General features: G+C 39.2%; 3 protein-coding genes across 3 annotated transcripts in view; all 3 read right to left on the minus strand.

The window, feature by feature from the left end:
- The window catches only part of cpamd8 (C3 and PZP like alpha-2-macroglobulin domain containing 8), a 33,521-nt gene extending 19,210 nt beyond the window's left edge, over positions 1–14,311 (minus strand). The window contains exons 1-20 of the mRNA XM_077717103.1: positions 13,857–14,311; positions 11,409–11,560; positions 10,761–10,783; positions 10,345–10,510; positions 9,408–9,460; positions 8,528–8,545; positions 7,592–7,646; positions 7,394–7,507; positions 7,233–7,317; positions 7,020–7,128; positions 6,223–6,450; positions 5,964–6,134; positions 5,727–5,855; positions 5,447–5,645; positions 5,195–5,361; positions 4,125–4,274; positions 3,492–3,653; positions 3,227–3,369; positions 2,299–2,361; positions 840–1,071 (exon numbers count right to left, since the gene is read on the minus strand). Coding sequence (XP_077573229.1) covers positions 840–1,071; positions 2,299–2,361; positions 3,227–3,369; positions 3,492–3,653; positions 4,125–4,274; positions 5,195–5,361; positions 5,447–5,645; positions 5,727–5,855; positions 5,964–6,134; positions 6,223–6,450; positions 7,020–7,128; positions 7,233–7,317; positions 7,394–7,507; positions 7,592–7,646; positions 8,528–8,545; positions 9,408–9,460; positions 10,345–10,510; positions 10,761–10,783; positions 11,409–11,560; positions 13,857–13,939 — 2,502 coding nt within the window. The 5' untranslated portion in view covers positions 13,940–14,311. The remainder of the gene's footprint in view (positions 1–839; positions 1,072–2,298; positions 2,362–3,226; positions 3,370–3,491; positions 3,654–4,124; positions 4,275–5,194; positions 5,362–5,446; positions 5,646–5,726; positions 5,856–5,963; positions 6,135–6,222; positions 6,451–7,019; positions 7,129–7,232; positions 7,318–7,393; positions 7,508–7,591; positions 7,647–8,527; positions 8,546–9,407; positions 9,461–10,344; positions 10,511–10,760; positions 10,784–11,408; positions 11,561–13,856) is intronic.
- A 401-nt stretch (positions 14,312–14,712) lies between these two features.
- sac3d1 (SAC3 domain containing 1) lies at positions 14,713–17,476 on the minus strand. Its single transcript, XM_077717199.1, has 4 exons — positions 17,363–17,476; positions 16,338–16,743; positions 15,737–16,019; positions 14,713–15,278 (listed from the first exon to the last, which is right to left on the minus strand). Exons 1-4 carry the CDS (start codon positions 17,389–17,391, stop codon positions 14,815–14,817), a joined length of 1,182 nt encoding a protein of 393 aa, XP_077573325.1. The 5' UTR covers positions 17,392–17,476; the 3' UTR covers positions 14,713–14,814.
- Positions 17,477–17,804: 328 nt separating this feature from the next.
- haus8 (HAUS augmin like complex subunit 8) lies at positions 17,805–20,629 on the minus strand. Its single transcript, XM_077717422.1, has 12 exons — positions 20,497–20,629; positions 20,372–20,412; positions 20,231–20,292; positions 19,995–20,055; positions 19,842–19,903; positions 19,589–19,715; positions 19,274–19,384; positions 19,103–19,203; positions 18,859–19,017; positions 18,545–18,686; positions 18,290–18,431; positions 17,805–18,080 (listed from the first exon to the last, which is right to left on the minus strand). Exons 1-12 carry the CDS (start codon positions 20,559–20,561, stop codon positions 17,954–17,956), a joined length of 1,200 nt encoding a protein of 399 aa, XP_077573548.1. The 5' UTR covers positions 20,562–20,629; the 3' UTR covers positions 17,805–17,953.
- Between the last annotated feature and the right edge of the window lie 1,597 nt (positions 20,630–22,226).

Below are 22,226 nucleotides of genomic sequence, written 5' to 3' on the forward strand. Positions count from 1 at the left end.
TTCACACACGAGGACATTTGAACTGGGCTGGACAACAGCATGGCTTATCCTTCAGGGCTCAAGTCACACGATGGTCAATCTTAGGATGCCACCCTTTGATATTTAGTTTAACTAATGCCGCACATGTTGTTGAAGATTGTCTTTGACTACGAGAGAATGCGATTGTTTTTCTTACACAACTAATCACGTGATTGTTTTCACAATAGATCTTGTAAAAGTATGTCTCGGGTTGGTCTAAACCTGGAATGAATTTCCTTGCAGGAATAACAAATAGAGATCTGTAAATATGTCAAAACCCAAGTGAAAAATGTTGTTATTGCAGCAACCAAAAAGGAGTTTGTTTTTATTATTTGTGAACTTCCCTAATTATGTTGTTGACGACATATTGTGTTGACTACTTATTTATTTATTATTTTTTATTGATTATATATTTGTTGTTGTTTTTGTGCACTTTGAGGTGAAGCTTTAAGTGTCATAATACTTGTATAATGACAGTAAAAGCATTCAATTCAATTTAAAAAGGTTCATTTCAATTAACATTGACTTCATGAGATCATACTTATTATTCGTTGGTATTTAATATTATTATTAATATGTGTTATAGCTCAACATAAAAGTATTCTATGGTTTTAAAAGCAATTTTTGTCTTAACCAATCTTACTTTCAGATAAAAATGACATCCAAGACCACTTTGATTGACTTTTTCCCCCCAAGTAAGTCTCTTTAATAGTTTAAATTATTTAGAAAATCTCAATTAAATATGTGCTTTAAACTAAAAATGACCCCCAAAAAGTGATTTCCCTTTAAGAATTCCAGACAGAAGTAACTCAAGGACTTACCTCAGCACACGTTGGCAGATAGTTGAAGACGGTCAAGGGAACTTTGGTTTGCTCCCCTCGGATTAAGCTATAAGGCAGTGTGAAGTCCACAAAAAAGGGCTTGAAGGTACGCAGCTCCACTCTCTTGGCCAAGCCGAGACCCTTGTCTTTGGATAGGCCCATGGCTTCAGTGACCCAAGTCGTGATGGAGTCTGGCACGTCCAGTCGTAGCTCAGCCTCACCTGTTTCGGCACTGTCGGCACAACAGAAAAAGCTCAAGACATTTGTATCTATATCAGCTACATCGACCAATGGTAGTGCCCATAGCGAGCAATGATGATGTGGCTCAGACTGGTACTCGGTGCGCTCAGAGTGGTTGTTTTTCTGCCCAGATCAATGAAAAATTAGAGGGAACATTGGTTGTAAGGACAAAAAATGCACGCATTTATTTTTGCTTAAATTCGGAGTATGCCTCTCAATTAATTACTGTATTCTCACGACTATAAGGCGCACCAATGAAAAATTAGAGGGAACATTGGTTGTAAGGACAAAAAATGCACGCATTTATTTTTGCTTAAATTCGGAGTATGCCTCTCAATTAATTACTGTATTCTCACGACTATAAGGCGCACCAATGAAAAATTAGAGGGAACATTGGTTGTAAGGACAAAAAATGCACGCATTTATTTTTGCTTAAATTCGGAGTATGCCTCTCAATTAATTACTGTATTCTCACGACTATAAGGCGCACCGCATTATAAGGCGCACCCTCAAGAAATGACATTTTTTCCATATAAAAGGCGCACTGAATTATAAGCCGCACTGTCTATTTTGGAGAAAATTTAAGACTTTTAAGTTCGCCTTATAGTCGTGAAAATACGGTACATTTAAAAATATGAATTGTCTATGTCTCTCTAAGTGGAAAAGGTCCGCAAACCCTACTTAAGGCAGTACAACATGAGTGCAAAATACAATGCAATGTCGAAATACAATAACAACAATCCCTGTAAACCATATGTTCCCTCCCCCCCTAAAAAAAATCTGAAATCTAATGAAGGAACACTTTGTCGGCAGTCTCTAATTAAAAGAATCTTGGCTGCTGGCTGGCTAGGAGAGTCTCATAGTCAAAAACATGTTTGCTTTGCTTGATCAAAGTCTGCTTTAATAGTCCTTAACGGGAAATGTGAACTTTTTTTTGGAGTTGATAGAAAAACCAAAGGAATTAAGCACATGGACATCTACAGGCTGTTCCTTTACATTGGCTGGAAATGAATAGAAGGAGTTGTGAGAGAGTGACAATCCGATCCAAAATGGGCTCCATTGAAAAGAGGCACATTCAGAAAGACGACAGCAACAGCTCCTGGAAGCTGCCTCCCATCTTCCTCTCAACACTAAATTTCTATCATCGCTGAACCTTCCTCCCCTGGCCTCGCCTGGAAATTTCTTTCCGCCCATCCAAAATTGATCGGGATTCACATACCTGACATTGAAGCAGTGCCACACCCACGTCTCCGGGAAGAATGTTCGCCTGCGCTTCTCCGGCCTGCGAGCAAAGTAAAAACCCTCAGCTGTTCACAATATAACAACACCATAAAAGGGCCAATGATTTACTTGGGATTTGCACGCTGACATTCTGCTAAGTCACGTCATGTGTTTAATGTTCATCACCGCAATGAGTAGCATTAAGGAATGTCGGCACGGAATAGGGACGAGCAATCACATTCTAATTCTTTTGTTTTTCTCCGTTCGTCCGTTTCCGAGTGCTGATTGAACTCTTGAGATGTTTGTTATTAAAGTCATGAAGTAATTGTTTTGCCTTCCAACTAATGGAGGCTCAGTCATAAAAAAATAACTCTAAAACATTGATTTTCTGTCAAATAAGATTGAAATTGTCATTGACGATTTTATTTTGTTGGCTTCATTCTAATAATTTAATGGATTTCTCCTTTTAGAGATGATCATTTATCGGAAGAACTATATTTGTGGTTTAAAATGAAAAAAAATAAAGGCTACTAATCCAACTACATAATGGAAGGTCAGCCATGCAAAAACAACAGGCTAATAAAACCAAATATATTCTGCCAAACATTATTAACGATGCAGTTAACTGTTTATTTTGTTGCCTTCCAAAGCTTTCTTTCTAGCCGTCTTGTTTATTTCTCCATTGGCAGGAAAACAATTATCCGAATAACTACCGTATTTTTCGGATACACAATGAAGAGGAATAAAAATTGGTCAAAAACCAAGAACAAACTAAAAAAACTAACATAGGTTACACTTAAGTGTTTGTAGTAGGCCCAGCCAAAATATGAAAAAAGTGCAACTTATACTCCATAAAATACGATGGATTTGCTGTTAAAATAAAGCAAAAACAAAGTGATTTTAGTTGAAAAAAAATGACTGGGTACCTGATGGCCGAACGAGAGTGCATTGCAGCAACCAGGGTGGCACTATGTGGCTGAAAAGCGGGGATGGCCTCGTCGGTGTACATCCCCCCACTTTGCCGGTGATTCAAACTCACCATGTCCGTCATCACGATGAGCCCCGTTTCCTGTGTTTAACATACAGAATGAGACGAACTGCCTCCACACCAAGAACATTCACCTCCAACTCAGGTTCCCAGAACTTAACAAAGCCAAGAAATATGCAAAAAAAAAATCTACAGTTTCTCACTGTAAAGGCAAAGCGAGCGTCCTTGGTGATGTCCCAGTGCCACGGAAAAACTGAAGAGCGTCGACGTCTCTTTGAAGATAACCCGGGCCACCAAAAATGTCCATCGTCTTTCTGAATGCTGAAGGTATCAGACAGGTCGAAATCGGACAGCTCTTTGAACACCTGAGGACAAACCCGGCTTTGTAAAGGGCATATTTTTTATAAAGATCTTGTAAATTCAAAATGCATTTTACGCTGTTTAATTCATGACATTTTCAGACCCTGTGATAGGCTGTCTAATTTTTTTTTACCGAAAAACTAAATTGAAACAAACAAATATATATATAATCTCAATGTGATTTTCCGTTTGTATCAAAAGATTTTTTTTTAAACCAAGCCCAGCGCAAACCTTAAACTTTCCGTTTCAAAACATATTTTTTTGCATTCTATATGGCCTTGATTTACCTCCATAGGTTTGTAGTCAAGAAAGTAAACAGGATATTAAAATCAACTAAATTTACATGTACAGAATTAGCATTATTAAACATCGTTTTTGTGTTAATGATTCTTAATGCTTTAACAAGCTTTTACCTATAATTCTGATTTAGTGAGATAAATCTGCAGCTTTAAGACACACTGTTGTCAAGGACCAACCTTGTCTTGGCTAAGCTGAAAGTCTGGCTTCAACAAGTAGAGACTTTTGTCGACAGTGGCCACACACACACAGGAGCCTCTCTCTGCACGGACATGAACGCTCACAGGGTCACCTGGCATGGACTCGTTGGTGGACAGAGAAAGAGACACCTGCAATGGAGAAATGTAATTAATAAATGTCAACTTTTAGGCTTTTAGATTTGCTGAATTTTCAACTTATAGTAAATTCATCTCATTCCTGATATACAAACACACATGTCTCTCGGAGTACACTCATAATACATAACATGGATTAGATGCTTGGGCCCAACAAAATATGCCTACAAAATACTTTCCCACGGGTATATTAAAAGAAAAACTAAATCCCAAAGGAGCTCAAACCTCACAAATACTATAGAGATTAGTTGTCATGTGGCCAATTTCGTGACTGGACGTTTGGTCGCCGGTCTTTTGGCCGCCGGTCAAATGTATTAATTTTAACCTCCAAGTGGTGGACTGTAAATTTCCTCCATATCAATACCACAATTCCTTGGCAAACGGTCACAAAATAGCCACAACTATCGGGATCTGTCGACCTCCTTTCAACACTCGCAACTTTTCCTGTCATCCGCCTGCTGCCAAGAACGGCCTCCATCTTGTCATATCTCCGCACCATCACCCCCTCCCCCGAACAGGCCGAGTGTTGTAAAGGCATACCAGCTGTAAATACCTGAGGGAGTAAACTTCACCTACTGCAGCTCTCCCCGGCCGGCACAGCTGTTTGTTTACTGGCTTTACGCTGCTCACGGAGCTGGTGCACGGGCTCTTGTCCAACACACCAACATAAATCATCTAACAAACAGGCCAATGCACTACTAACCACCCATTCACCGTGCCGCCCATCTTTTTTTTCCCAGCAAACATCATTAATTTATAAAATATCTATTTTTCCACTAATTGTGGATTTATAATACATGTTTTTGGGAGGATATCCACATTTTACTGGCAGTGAACTTAAGGAGAGTAAGACTTTGAACTTTTCTGGCAAATTCTGTGAAGGACTTGACTTTATTATAGATTTTCTTGCTAACCTTGTTCTCAAAGGTAGGCTGGATGGAGATTTGCGCGCTGTCCGTGACACCCTCGCCGTTCTCCCGCACGTAATAGACGAGGAGACGGCTGAGTGGCGCCATGTTGGGAGTGACAGTGAAGCGCAGGTACGACACGCAGCTGTCCATTTCTGTCTGTGCGAAAGCGCCTGCCACACAACATCGGCAAACTTCTTAGTATACATCATCAGCTCGTAGTTGTGAAATGTAATCCAACAAATGAAGCGTTCTCACCTGATGCAGCTAACGGCAACGCTGTAGTATGAATGTTTTTGTCAAAGGTGACCGTGGCCCTTTTAACCCGTTGTGAGGCCGTGAGATTGGCGAGCTGCTGACCCGAGAGGATGATGTTTCCTCTAGAAGCCACCTCATAATGTAGGGTGAAATTACAAGGACATGTGGATTTGAGGGACACCTCCGCTTCTTGTCCGACCTGCACTGAGTCAGTTCTTGTTCAACATGTGAAGGAATATCACCAAAACTTCATTATGTAGATGAAGGACGAGGCACAAACCTTGAGTGAGACCCCAGGGCTCTGGATTTGGATGTGACACCGACTGGGAGAGTACCAGCTGCTGATGGACAGATAGTTTGGCAAGTACTGGTCTCCAACTACCTTGCCTTCAATGGACGTGACCTTTGTCTGCATGACAGCCAATCAAAATATGTGTTGAACTTAAATGACTGTGTGGCCAAAAAACAATTAGTAATAGTCAACAAAAAGAAAAAAAACGATATAAAAGCCACTCACCTCAAGCCACACAAACTGAGCCACGGTTGGGATGGATGGAATCTCAAAGGTGACCTGACCGTCCTTGGAGATCAGTTCGCTGGTATAGAGGTTATCTCTGGGGGTCAACTCAGCCTTAACTCGGACCCTCACTCCATCAGCAGGGCTTCCATCAGGGTAGGTAACCTCAATCTAAGTACAGGAGTGATGAAAAATGAATAGAAAAATCTAAAATAAGGCCACTCTGATTGCAATTAAAGCCTTTTGTTATCTGTCTTACCTTCCCCTTGTAAGGCAGGCCAGGTTTGAACTGTTTGCGTGTGTCCTTGGAGTAGCGAATGTCAATCAGCTGCTTCTGGACTGGTGTAGAATCGTCAAAGGTCGTTTGTCTGCTGCCATCCGTGCTGGTTAGCGTGGCCCAAATGCTCACCGTGCCCCGGAAGTGGTCAGCCACATCCAAGGGCATCATGTCTTTGACACATAGGCTGAAGTTTGCAGAACCTTTCATCTGGACAGAGAAAAGCAGAACTCTGGTAGAGTAGTGCGGATCCTTCTCTATGTGTCATTTTAGCAGTATTTTTGCTTGGCTTTTAGTCCAATTGAATGTATTCATCCATTTTCTAAATCCTCACAAGGGTTGTGAGGGATGCTAGATTTAATTGCAGGGGATGGATCATTGTTATGCTTCCCATACATAAAGTATTTCTGTGAAAGGAAGGTTTTACAGCCATAATATGGGATGGCGCACTAAAAAATAAAAATATGAGATGAAAAAAACGGCTAGTTTTATTTTATGTGTAATAATATCACCCTAATACAAAAAAAATAGGTTCAACAGGTGATATCGGTTACCTTACCACTTTTTTTCCTAAATTAAATCCTTTCTGGGTAAAACTGTCATACAAAAGGAAAATATACTGCTAATAAAACACTCAAATTTGGTTTTATCCACAATACTATTGGTAGAAATCTTTGTAATCCATCTGAAAAATCATGAACTTAAATTATTCTTGTTGTGAAACTTTAACTTGACCAAAATTGAACTTCATAGACTTGAAAATGATGAACAAAACTGACCTCCATGTTCTTGACGACAGGATGACCCATCTCGTGACGATAGTAGCCAACTCCATTCACGGTCATGTTTACACTCAACTTCCCTGACACTGCTTTTCCAAATGTGTACCTGCCAAACACACACATGCAAAGTGTTCTCTAAAAATATTTATGAATAGTAATGTGCATAGGCCATTGTTATATTAATGGAAATTCTTCCAATCTGTAACTTACCGGGCCCGGACAGTAGCCTGCTCGCATGTGTTCAGGTCGCGGACGTAGCGGGGAGGATCAATTATTAACTCAAATTTGGGTATGACTGTAAAAGAAGCAGTAGACTTCATTTAGACATGTTATTTGTTTTTTTCTTTCTCTTATATAATCAGAAGGCTTACCATATTTCTGAACTTCAAATGATTTGTTGTACGTGTGTCCCTGCACGTCTACAAAGACAAACCACTCGCCAAAGACGGGCTGGTCGGACAAAGGAAAACTCATGTTGACAATTCCTGCAACAAAACAAAAAAAAAAGGAATTCTGATTTAAATCTAAGACAAGAGTTATTAGTAAAGCAATTTCCAGAAGTGTCTTACCGCAGCAGATAGGTTTGAGGGCCTTCCATTGCACCATCCTGGATCCTCTTGGATCCTAAAAAAGACAAACAGACATCGCAATTAGAAAATGTTAATTCTCTTTTGTTGTATATCCTTCATTCATTTTCTGAACTGTGCATCCTCAAAGGCTCGCGGGGAATGCTTGGGCCTATCCCAGCTTAACTATGGGCACCCTGAGTCGGTGGTCAGCCAATTACAGGGCACAAGGAGATAAAGGACAACCAATCATAGCTAAGGGCATTTTAGAGAGTCCAATCAGCCTATCATGCATGTTTTTGGAATGTGGGAGCAAATCGGAGTACCCAGATTAATCCCACATTAGCCCGGGGAGAACATAGAAACTCCACACAATGAGGACCCACCTACATTTGAAATCTTGATCCCACCCTAAATGCTTCAGAAAATAAATGAATGAATGTTCTTTTCTGCCTCTACCTCCATGATATGTGTGCATTGTTCAAAAAATATTTCCATCAAAACAAAATGTGATGCTATGTGTTCTAAAAGTAAGTATTAAAGCTGGAATTTGTAGATAATGCTCTTGTATTGGGTGGTATAGGACCAGAGTGTGGTAAAATTTAGAGTTAGAGTGTGTCTGTTGTGCTACGGGGTCAAACACAAGACAACGGAGCAGCAGCTCACTATTTGCCCCGCAGTGGAAATGTCTCCGGAAAGCGAGAGACCAGCTCAGCTCACATGGGAGCGGCTGATACAATGTGTCAATGGGGGAGGTGAAGACAAGGCTTCTATTTCATGCTGTGTTTATCCTCGCGTTCTTCCAGCAGAGCACCCAGTTATCTAGGTGAGCTTCCCGGGCTTTTTTGCTCTGTAATCTTCCGTTGTGGCGCCCCTGAACGGATGCGTGAACCCCCCTCCAGTGCCAAGCCCTGGGTGGTCCCACCTGACTCCACTCACCAAAATGTATGCCTCCATCTGAAAAAAAGTATAGAAGAAAAAGAAGACCCTTGTTATGAGTTTAGAGGAAGGAAAAGTTTGAGTTTGATTTATTTAATAAGGGACAGCACATTCAAATTAACATATGTTAATGATCATACTATATATGCAAATATGTAAGATTGGTGCTTTGTGTTCAAGAATATATATATATATATATATATATATATATATATATATATATATATATATATATATATATATATATATATATATATATATATATATATATATATATATATATATATATATATATATATATATATATATATATGTGTGTGTATATATATATGTGTATATATATATATATATATATATATACACACATATATACATATATATATATACACACACATATATACATATATATATACACACACATATATACATATATATATATACACACACACATATATACATATATATATATATACACACACATATATACATACATATATACATACATCTAAATATATAGCTATTAGCTTTATTTCATATAGGAAAGATACAGTTATAAAAAATTTGAGTTTGGCCATCGAGCAGCAAAGTTTGGCCACCCCTGCTGTATCAGTTTGACTTTTTAACAGCATTTCCAAACATCAACAAACAGAGACACGCAGTATATTTGGTTCTAACATTCCAGGAGAAACGACCCAAGCTGGGCTTCTGTAAATAGGTACTGTATATGCATGCTCTGCACCCGGGCAGCCCCAGGTCAACGCGCTTAATCCCCCACAATTAGCGGTGGGAAAGTAAACGTCACGTGGTCGAGTTAACACAAGGAAAAATTCTTTTTACAAAGTATATGTTGAAGAAAAGTCGATGAAAAGATGAACTTTACCTTTTCATTAACCGGCCTCAAGTCAGGCGTGACTGTGTAGACGTTGATAAACACTGAGGACACAGAAATACAAGAAGTAAGTAAATATGTATGCTATGTCCTTGTTTAGGTCAGCAATCTCCCATATTGTTTACAGCAGGGCCTCGAATTCCGGAATGGTGGCCTGCAGTCAAGGCCTCATTTGTTTGTTTGTTTTAAAGTGGCAGATAAATCAGAACATTCGTAGATGACATTAACATTAAATCAAAAGGGGAGATGTTTACAAACAGCATTTTTTAAATTCCAGTACTGTTTCTGAACAACAAGCCAGTGAACATTTTGGGCCAAGTTGGACAGGACGTGATTTAATTTCGTATTTTGAATTTTTTATAAGTAGATTTTGACAAATTTTGATTAATTTGAGTGTTAAACTGAATGGAGAAAACACTAAATTTGAATGCATTATATGTAAAAATTAAAAAAAATCGGAATAATGCGCTTTCAAGCAGGAATAAGTTGCCAACTTCAAATAAAGAATGTACTATAGAACCAATATATCATTTCAGTTGGGTCATTACTTTAATAATTTCACATAAATTACTCCAGAGTATAAATTGTAGTAGAAAATAAAAAAACTACGATTTATAGTTAAAAAATGCGATACTAATGTTGAATTGCAATTTGTCACCAATAGTACAGACTACAACAAATATTATCTGGCTCTAAAAAATATTAAAACTCGGTGGACTGGATTAAAAAAAAAAAAAGATCGCAATGCTGGCCATACTTTGCCCACTCAAGTCTTTAATTTGCTACATTCCATTCATGCAAGAGCATACAATTACCAAATACCTCCTAATTTAGTTCTACTTGACTGCATCTTTTTAACACACACGTTGCGATTGATTCTAATTTAAATTTAAATTAGAAAGCTCTGGTGACAGTGGTAGAGAGGCACCTTTGTGTTTGGGCTTGTAGACGGGCTTGTCAGTCTGGATGAAAACAGCTGTGCCCTTGCTCTCCACCGTGACCGTGGTGTAGTTGTGGAAGATGTAGCCCCCCTCTGCGAGGTGACGGTTCCCCCACAGCTTCAGGTGGGCCTGGCCTCTCAGCCCAGAGGGAACCTGGTGGCAAATACACACACACACACATAACACAGGATTACCAAAAGGGAATGAGGTCAATGGGCAGAGGATTGAAGTGTTTGTTGTGTGAATGCTAAAGATCATTCACGTGTCATTCAACACCAGCACTTCTGTCACATTTCCTCACCAATTTAAACTTAAAAATAAAACATCAATCAATTGGAACCTTTGCAGCATTAAATAAAGTTATTACAGATATTGCAGGACTTTAAACAAGTGTTGAACTCACCTTCAGTTTGATTGTGCCTTTGTCTGAAACACATAAAAAGATGACAAATGACCATTTAACCATATTATCAATTAAAAAGCAGTTGTGTTTCTTTCTACCTTTTGTTCAAATTGGGAAAAAACTACATTATCGTTAATGTAAAATCATTCTATTTAGGGGCCAAGCTGAATAAAGGTGCATTCCCATTCAATCCATTTGATTTTGTTATCCATACACAAGATGAAATGGTAGTAGTAGTAATGTGAGGGTGGTATAAACCCACTAGATGGATTAGTAGTTGTAGTGGACTGCGTTAGAGATCCACTAAATGGAGCTGTACTAGTAGTAGTAGTGGTAGAAGTAGTAGTAGTAGTGGTAGAAGTAGTAGTAGTAGTGGTAGAAGTAAATGTAGTAGTGGTAGAAGTAAATGTAGTAGTGGTAGAAGTAAATGCAGTAGTGGTAGAAGTAAATGTAGTAGTGGTACAAGTAAATGTAGTAGTGGTACAAGTAAATGTAGTAGTGGTAGAAGTAAATGTAGTAGAGGTAGAAGTAGTAATAGTAGTAGTGTTAGTAGAAGACATTTCAAAATAACCGCGAGATTTGAATGGGTGGTGTGTGCCAAGTTATGCGACTTCATAAGGTGAGGGAAGAACGGTGATCATTTCTCACCGAGGATGGAGCCGTGGCTGTGTGCTACCACCTGGCCCTTCATGGACAGCTGGACCTGCACACGGGTTTCTGCTTTGGCTCTGAAGATGGTTACACTGATGGCCTCCTCCACGCCTGCTCGGAACACTGAGGGGGCAGCCACTAAATAGCCCCTAGGAAAATATAAACAATGGCCAGTCAGTGTTGGTGTAAAAACATGGAAGTATGTACTAATATATAACAAAAATGTTGATTACATGTTCTCTTCTTTCTGTCAGTCTTTTTTCATTGGGGGGTAAAGAAGCTTAATCAGTAGTATTTTAAACTGTATTTTTTTACACAATTATCTTTACTGAAACATAAGGAATGAGAGTACTTATGCCACCACTGGTTCTACCCTTATTCCTATGGGTGGTCCGGTACACCCCCATACCCCCCGCAACGCAACCTTGAAGTCTGTTTGGAACAAGGTAACGACTAAGATTCCACACACTCGTTCTGACGTTTAATTGAAGGAAGGGGGCCCGTCACCGGGGGTCACAGTGCAAAGGTCGAGCTTTGATGCTCAAAAAACAGGCAGGATTGTTAAAAAAACAGACTAATTAAAGTATTTCAATAGAAGACTGAGCGCCATCTGGTATATTGTGACTTTTTCAATCCCGATTTTGCATCAAAGCTAATAATAGCGTAGCCAGCAGATGGCACTGTGATTGGTATCTCCTTGTTCTTCGTTTCTTCTTGAATTCCACCCATTTATCCTATTTTACATAGAAAATAAGCTCATGAGACTCACATTGAAACGTTCACCCCCAAAAATGTGTACCATTGCCCATGTCAATTCTATTTAACTGGGTGTCCGTCAATTCCGAATTATTTCCAGAACCCTGTTCCGACGTAAAACACACACCGCTTCATATTTTATATTAGTCCTTCCAAATTTATTCCTTAAGTCCGATAAACCTACCGACTCTATCCCCCCAATGTTCCTGCAAATTTTCCGTTGGTCTGGGAAGAAAGACAACCTCCCTGAGCGCACCGAGTACCAGTGTGAACGACATCATCATTGCTCGCTGCCATAAGCAGGTGCATGTCAATATTCCCTCTAATTTTTCATGTAAAACATGCTGTAAAACACAAAAAACATAAGCGTGGACAGAGCTACTGCCACTGGCTGACGCGTAAATGGCGCCATAATGGGGAAAGGGGTTATAAAAAAGTTTGGATTTTATTTACTGCGCGCCATATGATTGCTGCTGCGCAGAGAAGACGAGAGTAGTGCGCAATTGCGCACAGCTTAGAGGGAACATTGCTCCCCCCAACTGAAACTCACTGAAATTAGGAGTGTGCACACCCTGTTGCATGCCTGAGAGAAGGATCAGGTGGTTGGCATTACAGCTCTGCGGCATTACAGCCAGAGGCAAGTGTAGTTCCTGAGAGCTTGAAAGTGTGAGTCATGAGAGAATCCTTTGGAAGGGGGTTAGGGGGGAGAAAGACCAAGAAATGGACTTGTTTGATCCACAATGGATGAAAAAGAAAAGAAAGAAAGGCGGGGATGAGCCAACTGAATCAGGTGCTTATATAGATCACGTGGCTTTCTTGTTGGGAAAAAATATTTCAGGATTTGGTTCCAAATTTGAGAACACATGGGTTAAAAAAAAAGCTTCATGAATTTTTGACCCCCTTAATACAACACACATTTGGACTAAGTACTAACATAAGAGGGCAAAACACAGGAGCCTGGTGGTCAGTAGGAATTCAAGATTTTCTGGATTCGATAATCAAATGTAAGGGTTTTTGGTGGATAACTTCTGAAATTGGGAATGATAGATTCATGAAAAATGGGAATAGTAAGTTGATGTGTGTGGTTTGCGATTGGGTAGTGACCAGTCCAAGGTGGATCTTTAGGGTTAGGGGGGCTATCCGAAACCCTAATTAATTTAAATGAATGATGAAACCTAGGACCCCAGAGCTGCGAGACCGACATGCACTGAGCCAACCATCAAAAGACATCAAACTGAAGAAAAGAAAAAAAACAATCTTCCGACTGTTTTTTACCTGTTATTTAATGAATGACCTCCCATTGACAGTGATTGACATTCCATCAATTTTGACTGGCAGCAATCACATTCAATTACAGTGAATGAGTTCATAACAACAAGTGCTTAAGAAAATGATTGAATTTCCATCTTGACATGTAAATGAACATTCCAGAATGCCACCAAAAGTCAGCAAACATAGATCCAAGTTCACCATCCAACCTAATGATGAGGTTACAGAAAACGACTGGAACCCAGTCCTCCATGAACCCTGAGTTTTCCACAAAAAAATCCCAAGGATACACTTAAGCACAAGCAAAACTCCATGCAAACTTTATAGCTACTGTATTGGCCTCCCACGAACACAAGCAATCCCTTTTAGAACCCAGGTTATTTGGTCATCTGGAGATAATAAAGCTTTTTGGCTACTTACCCTTTATCCTGAGCAACAGCCGTACTCACTTTGCACAGGAACAAAGTCCAGGAAAGGAGACTTAAAGCTGTCAAACGCAACATTTTCAGATGTGCCCTTCACTCCTCTCCACGTAAAAAAAAAAAAGTTAAGATTTCAATGAATTTGACAGCTCGATCGCAACATCAGTGGTGCGTGCGTCGGTCCGTCCGGTCCGCTTATCCCATGTGCCTTCTCCTTCGCTTCTTTGGCCGCCCCGGTTCCCTTTGCTCAGATCTTAGCATTACAAACTTGGCCAGCGTCCTCCCACATAAATAAATAAATGTAAGTTAAAAAAGTGTGAAAAATAAAGAAGAAAAGACGCGAAAATCGACTTCAATCCCAAACTAGAGGTCCTCACTGCTTCTCTGCTGTGGGCTGACTGAACTCTGCAACGTAGGGACTGCAATACACACGCATGCACGCGCATGCATACACGCGTATGCACGCACATGCACATCCAAACATTTCACTGGGAGTTGTGTGTTCACTATTTATTCCCCACACGCGCTTCCGTGGGTGGGTTGAGTTGATTCTGCGACGGAAAATGCACTCGATTCAAGAAAATTGCTCCGGAAAGATACGTTTTTTCAAAGATATGTTGGTCAATACAAAGGTCAATGTGGTTAAGTAGATATTTGTGTATTCTTGTTAGTTGGTAAAAAAAAAAGGGTTGTGGTAAAATGCTGCCATCTTGCGGATGATTATAAACATTAAACTGGGTTTTAAAACCTAGTTCAAGGGTGTCAGATTCGGGTTGGTTGATTTCATGTGGGCCTAAATTCATTTCCAAATGACAACATTGCAGTCTTTTTTTCTTACAATTTTTATTGAAACAACCTTAATCTTGGACTTTTTTTTAACTGAGCAATTGTACAAATACCATCATCACAAATAAAAAATACATTCAGACATAGCCCTGATATATTTGAATCTTTTGTCAAATCCAACCGTGAAGAATGTTACTCAGTGCAAGATGTTGCTTCTCTGCCACAATATTGTGATAAAAATTGCAGCATAGTTTCCCTTGTTCTGGTTCACAAAAGGCACCCTTGGAGAAAACCACCTGCTGTTCGGCGTTAACCTCCACGCCACACACTTGACAGAGCGTGCTTGTCAAACTTTCATCCAAGGCGAGGAGTTTAGAAAGAGCGTCCAATGGGAAGCGACAATTTCGAGAATTGTAGCCGTGACTGTATATGAGCAGTAGATCTTTGCGGCTTGCCATTATGTGTTGGTGCAGCGCGCACGCCTGCAGGAAGCTCAGGCGGGGCGTCGAGCGCAGCAGTCGCACAGGGTTGCGCTCCAGGAAAGAGCGGTTGATGGCGATGGCAAGTGTGAGGGCGGGTCCGTGTCGAAGCGGCGTTGGAAGGTCCATGATGTGCTGCATAGCGCGATGGGAACCTGGAGTGTTTGAGCAAAAAGATGGTGGGAGAGCTATTAGGAGTGGGTTAACTTTTCGGCCCGGGAGCCACATTGACTTTAAAAATGTGACAGACGGGCCGGCACAGGATACGATACATGTAAAAAAGTGCATCCGTTAACAGTACAAATGAAACATAAACAGAAAAAAGGACTAAAGTATTAACATACTCATCACTCATCATTAAAGTAAAAAGTATACGGCGTGACGGCGCCATCTTGGGTAAAAAAAAAAAAAATTAAAAATACATAAATATATTGGACAACGTCGGTGGGCCGGATAAAGGAGCCTAACGGACCGGATGCGGCCCGCGGGCCGTAGTTTGCCCATATCTGGGCTAGCATTAGGAATGAAGCATCCATCATAAGTTCATGTGGAGAAATAATATAATAATATATGTTTTGGGATTGTGGGTGAAAACATGGAAAAAGAAACCCACCTAAGTTATAAAGTAAACAGAGTGTCTGAAACTCTTCCTGGTTTGGATGTGGCCCATTTTGGTGTGCATAGCAGTCCAGCAGCCAGCTCAGGTTCTCCTGAAGGTGCGTGTCATTGATGCGGGGGTCAAAACGTTGCAAGGGTTCGCCGCAGAGACGATAAGAAGCATATATGAGAAAGCGCACACTCCGCTCCAAAATAGCCACGCAGTCTGTTCCTTGCACCCTCTGAATGATCATGTCCTGTTTTACACTGCGCAGGCGATCGAAAACAAAGCTGTATACCTGCAACATAACAGAATTTTTTTTAGTGCACATGTGTCAAAGTGGCGGCCCGGGGGCCAAATCTGGCCCGCCGCATCATTTTGTGTGGCCCGGGAACGTAAATCATGAGGGCTGACTTTCTGTTTTAGGATCAAATTAAAATGAAGAGTATAGATGTATATTAAATTTCCTGATTTTCCCCCTTTTAAATCAAAAAGTCCTTTTTTAATCCTTTTTTTTCTGTTTTTAGTTAAAAAATAATTTTGTAAAATCTAATAATATATTTTAAAAAAAGCTAAAATAGACATTGTTTTAGATCCCTAAAAAACGACTACTAACCTCATTCCAAGGATGCAGCTGAGGAGATGTAGCGACCTCATCAATGAGATAACACACCGTTTTCAACAACACGGCAGGGGGACGCAGTTCAGCAGAGTTGGCTGAGTCTTTTCCAGCAGCCGGCCTGGAATACTCCTTAACAATACGCTGAGGGTCAACTCGGGGTCTACGGTCTTTCTCCGTGCCGGCCAACATCTCGAAGCGGTGCAGGCGATTCTGGGACTCCCGCTTGTGCATCTCCTCTGCAGGACACATGGTCTGGCATACGCCAATGGGTACGATATCGTCGGCAGGATGCCCGACTCTGACATCTTCTTTCACGTGGGATCTACCACGGCCTCGCCCGCGTCCTCGGTTCCGCCATCTTCTTTCCCCTCTTCCTGGTGCATCATTCTGCTGGAAGGAACTGTTTTGTAAAGGCAAGAAAAGATTTGAGACACCATAGTCAACATCCTTTTTTTTTTTTAAAGTGCCTTCTTATCATCCAACTATCCATTCACATTCGAAGATCTCAAACTAAATTAACCTAACAAACCCTGGCAGCAAAATTAATTTGTTAATTCTGATAGGGCTTAAAGGGTATTTGAAACTTTAATCTCTCGACAGCGCGACATTTGTATCAAAAATTATGAATACAATATTCATAATTGAAATAGAATTATTATTCAAGTAATTTCCATAAATCTACTGTTACATAGACGCCATTTTCCTTTCACCTTATGACGTCTATTATTTATTTTCATGTATGTTTACATAAATTGGTTACATCCTATCCATGTTTAACATTTGCACATTCCAATTTAAAAAAGAAGGCTATTCTTGACTTTAATTTTACGAGCTGTAGCTGTATTCAAGCTTGTAAACGGTGGAACTCCTATTCCTGCAAAACTGTCGTTCATTCAAGTCATCATACATCTCCATGCAAAATATTCATACATGTGCATGAATATGGTTTATTAGATTCCAAATGAACATCTTTTTGGTTGTATACACCGCTTATAACTGTAAATATTGTTCCAACTTACTTGTTATGAGGACCGCCCCCGCACTGCATTGGCACTTGCCTGGGTGCCTTCTTCAACGCTTCCTATTGCATGTAGCAACTGCTTTTATGCCTACACTGCCACCTATTGATCAAGTTTGGCATATTACTCTATTCGCAATACTGGCTTATAGTTCTGACCCATCACATTTGAATCGCTAATACCCATATTTTACGGTATTTAATAGAACCAGAAAAACATGTCAATAAATTGTCCATAACCTTACACTTTTTTCATATTTTGTCTTACTAATCAACACTTGATTTATACAAGTATGAATAATATGTTCACCAAAAAATTATATATATAAACACATGTAAAACACTGGAACTCATAGCAAAAACCGTACAAACTCGTTCGTTTTTACGAATCTGAACTAGAACGGATACAAGACAAAAACAACTTTCAATGCTTAACAATGTATTTTATTCATTTTGTTTTATCTCCTCTAAAATGATACAATTGAAACAAACAGCAACATAGAAAAGAAGCTCATAAGCATCAAAACATAAGACAAAAGAGTTAAGTTGATGTTCCAAAAGTGCCTGTACGATGCCCACTCAAATGGCAATACTATTTTTGCTGGCAGAAGAGCTCCAGGGTTCTGACAGGGCCAAGTAGCTCCTCCTCTGCAGCTTGCTGCGTTAGGACGGTGTGACGAGAGATCAGCGACGAAAGTTCCAACAGTTCAGAACTCACCCTAAATTGGGGTAAAATAAAACATGTTTAAGCGGCAGCCAGTGGCAGTAGCTCTGTCCACTCTTATGTTTTTCGTGTTTTACAGCATGTTAGAGGGAACATTGATTATGGTTATAAATATTGGGAAGGATTTACAAAACACTTCCACTTTGAAACCAGTGACTAAAGTAGAATAATATCTAATTGTACTGTATTGGCTGGAGTACCCACCCTAGTAACTGCTGCCTTAGTTCTTTTGAGGCATTCTTCATGCCTTTAAGGCACTCCAGAACCACATGGTTCTCTTCATAATTGCTCTTTGTGTGTTCTCTCAGAAGTACTTCACTCTCCTGCAAATAGGCTTCTGCTTTACCTAATAAGAAGAAAAATATATACGTTTTTTTTAATGTATTAAATTTTTTACACTTGTTGGAGCCCCGTTTTTCACAAATAAAAATAATAATAATAATAAAAGACCATACTGACTTAGAAATTCCCGCCTGTCCCCAGCAATGTGGAAATTCTTGACAGGTAGTTCATGTCGGCTGGCGTCAACAGCTGACGCCAAAGTCTTGTATGACTTTGTGAACGGTTTGGCAGCTTCCGCCGCAGGAGTCAAAGCAGAAATCTGTTGGAATAATCAGATGTTGACAATTACACTAAACTTCATTTACGGCGTTTGCAGTGCATCCGTCAGGAGCAAAATTACATTATTTTCATACAGTTTTCACCAAAGCCTTTGTTGTACCAACAGAAATGGATAACAGCATTTTACAACATTAGTCAATTGATTTCCTGACCTGCAAATCCAGAAGCTCATTGGCCTGCCTTTGCTTCTCCATGAGAAGGTACTTCCGCTTTTTCTCCATCATCTCATTGTACACCATCTCCTCGATTTCCATAATGTGCAATAGCCTTGCTTCCGCCTTGGCCTTCAGCTTGGCTGTGTTATGTCCCGCCTTAAGAAAAATGCAACTAATCATTCCCATTTTGCTCAAAGCACAAATTCAAATACTTTTGGTGGAAATATTGTTATGCACTCACCTTCGCATTGATAAAAACTAGGAGCAATGCTTGCATATCCAACCACATCTTATCTTGTGGGCAACTGTCAGCTTCTTCTGCACTTTTGAGCACAGTTTTACCTAAATGGTTGACCAGAACATCATAAGAGGACAGTTTCATTCATAAGAACATACGATGTTAGTTTACTACCTTCAATGTTTGAAATATCTAAATCAGGCCGAGGGCTGTGTCCATCAGAGATGGTTGACTGCAAGTCCAAGTTTCCATACAGTGAAGTGTCATTTAGATGTGACTGTTTAGCTGGAGTTTGGGAGGAAAGGTGAATAAATATAGGAAAATGAGCAAATCCAAGTATAATTTGTTCTAAAGCACATGTGTCAAAGTGGCGGCCCGGGGGCCACATCTGGCCCTACGCATCATTTTGTGTGGCCCGGGAAAGTAAATCATGAGTGCCGACTTTCTGTTTTACGATCAAATTAAACTATTTTGAATCTTATTACATACATTTTGCAAAAGCTGGTGTGCCCGTAGAGTATCTTGGGGAGATGCCAATTTTTATTTTGACAGTGCTGGGTTTAGGTGACAAGAATGTTTTTGCTTTACTCCCAGAATCATTGTTGGCAGTCTTATTCTGTGGAAAAAAAGTATATTCAAGCGGATGTACTTATAAGCAGTGTGTCAACATCAATATTTGTTAATAAATCATTATTCTCGGTTTTTAATACATTGCGTTGAAAGAATAAATGCACTGCGTTACCTTTGAAATAGATGCCCTCTCAGCAGCCTGCATGTACCGAGATTGCACTGCAGTTCCTTTGGCTAAATGTTAAAATTTTCATTTATTTTAAAATGGATTTTAAAATTGCAAATCCCCTTAAAAAAAAAAAAAGAAAGAAAAAAATGTACTTACGTCTTCCAAAGACTGAGTTTCGCAGATCTGTGCCAACTTCAAAATGTATAGAGTTGTGTCTCTGTGGTAAGAAAGTAGAAAAACAATATTCAATGGGTTGGTCATAATCAAGCCAAAACATGTAAATGTAGTTGGAAGTAGTTAGCATGATGTATACATTAAAAATATGTTTAAAAAATATGCCGTTGGACAGGCACAACCCCAAATCAGAATGTTCAATTCTAAATAAAATGTACCTTTGAAACGGATGCCCTCTCAGTAGCCTGAATTTCTCGAGACTGGCTAACAACTCCATTTGCTAAATAATGAGAATGAAATCATTTAAATAATACTAAACACATCATCATATTTTGACAGTTATTTTAGGCAACACTTACATTTAGAAGCTGGCTGATGGAACGTTTTTCTACTTTTTAAACTGGAGAAGAATAGCAAGAGACAGACATAATACGTTTAAACATTTCATTTCGCTTTTTAGATCAAAATAATCGCAATAACATACCCTTTCGGATCGGTGATTGTAATTTTTGTGGCGTTCGAAGGGATTGTTGATTTTCCGGACGCCATGTTGAGGAGTTTTGTTTTGTTTTTTTCGAACGCAGCCGCCTTGTCCTTGAAATTTGTTCGTCGGTAAGAAACAAGAAGCTCTTATTAGTTCCCATTTATTTTTTTAATTTTTGCACAACATTCACTTGCTGAGAGTTTGTAGTAATAAAGCAAATAAATAAATGTTTGGTGCATGTCTTATTGGGAATTACATTTGAATAATTCCAATTTAGTCTTGTAGACATTCAAATTGCACGGAAACGTATTGCATTTGCTTGAAAAAAAGTTTGGCAATTAAGTAATTTAGTTTTGAGGTTGTTTTTTGTATTCATTATTCTTAAAACTCATTTTTCTGTATAATTTACTTTAGATTTCTTTTAATTTGGCGTCTTCACTTTCATTTTAAAATAGAACTTGTTTGTGCTAAATAGACTGTATGGAAAGCTACTCATTATGGCAAAAAAAAAAAGGTCTCAACTGGGGAAATCTAACTTAAAAACAAATACTATTTGGGAAAAAAAATAGTCCAAAAATAAATTACACAGAAAAAATAATTCATAAAAATTATTTATAGACAACTTGTGGAGAGTAACCTCAAATTCTAGAAAATTAAAGGTTCAAAGTCTTTTAAAACCCTTCAGTATTGGAAGCTGGCTTCAAAACAGAATGCATTTTAATTTAGTAGGAACCACTAGATGGATGTAATTGTTTGTATGTTCTCCCTTGCCTGGGTGGATTTTCTCCGGGTGTATTTCCACCCAAGCATGTGGATATACTATACTTAGCTGTTTCTCAATATGTACACAAGTATTTAGAAACAAGCCGCGTGCTGATCCTCATTTGTCTGAGCAGCTCTTGGACAACATAAAGACAATGGCAAACAAGCGGGTGTGAGATGGGATGGGTCATAATGAGCTGGATTCTTAAAACCCTTCAATCTACATGAAAGAGAATGAGGTCTTTGGAATTAAAGAATTTAATTATAATTGTATTTTTATTTTTGTTTTACTGTTACATTGGAAAAACAATATTTGGGTGCTTGAATTTTAAATTGAATGAATTAGATAAAACGTCAAGCTTTGTTCTATCACATTACAAAAAAACTACTACATGGAAACCCGATTTAAAAAAAATACTAATGCTTATAGAAAAGGTTTCACTATAGTATGAGTCTAACTAATAAGTAGGAGGACATTGTATGACATTATGTTGATGTGTATGATGAATTGCACTAGTTAACAGAGGCTCTTCAGCTTGACCTTTCACAACTTAATGAATTTCTCCCTTAAAGGTTGACCATTTGTGTAAAGGCCGAGTCATCTGTCAGCACCAGGTAATGCCATCACAACCTCTTTCTGCTTTGCAGCGTAAAACGACTGGATGATGATGGCATATATTCCAGATTCTGTAGTTTATTTTATATATTCAACTGGAATATTTAAATGTTGCACACATAAAACAGCACCATCTAAAAAAACAATAATAAAATTCAAATCCTGTAGACTACATAGGTGTCCACTTAAAGCCTGACAAAAAAAAATCTAAGCCGCGTGTACGTGATTAAACAGTGGATGTTTATACCGAGACCCCTAAAGCAGTTACTCATCACTGTCCAGTCTGCTCGTCTGGTCCACATCATTTTCCCGGAATGCTTGCCGTATGTGAGGGAGAGAAAAAAACAACCAC

This window comes from Stigmatopora nigra, chromosome 5 (assembly GCF_051989575.1).
Source record: "Stigmatopora nigra isolate UIUO_SnigA chromosome 5, RoL_Snig_1.1, whole genome shotgun sequence".
Lineage (NCBI taxonomy): Eukaryota > Metazoa > Chordata > Actinopteri > Syngnathiformes > Syngnathidae > Stigmatopora > Stigmatopora nigra.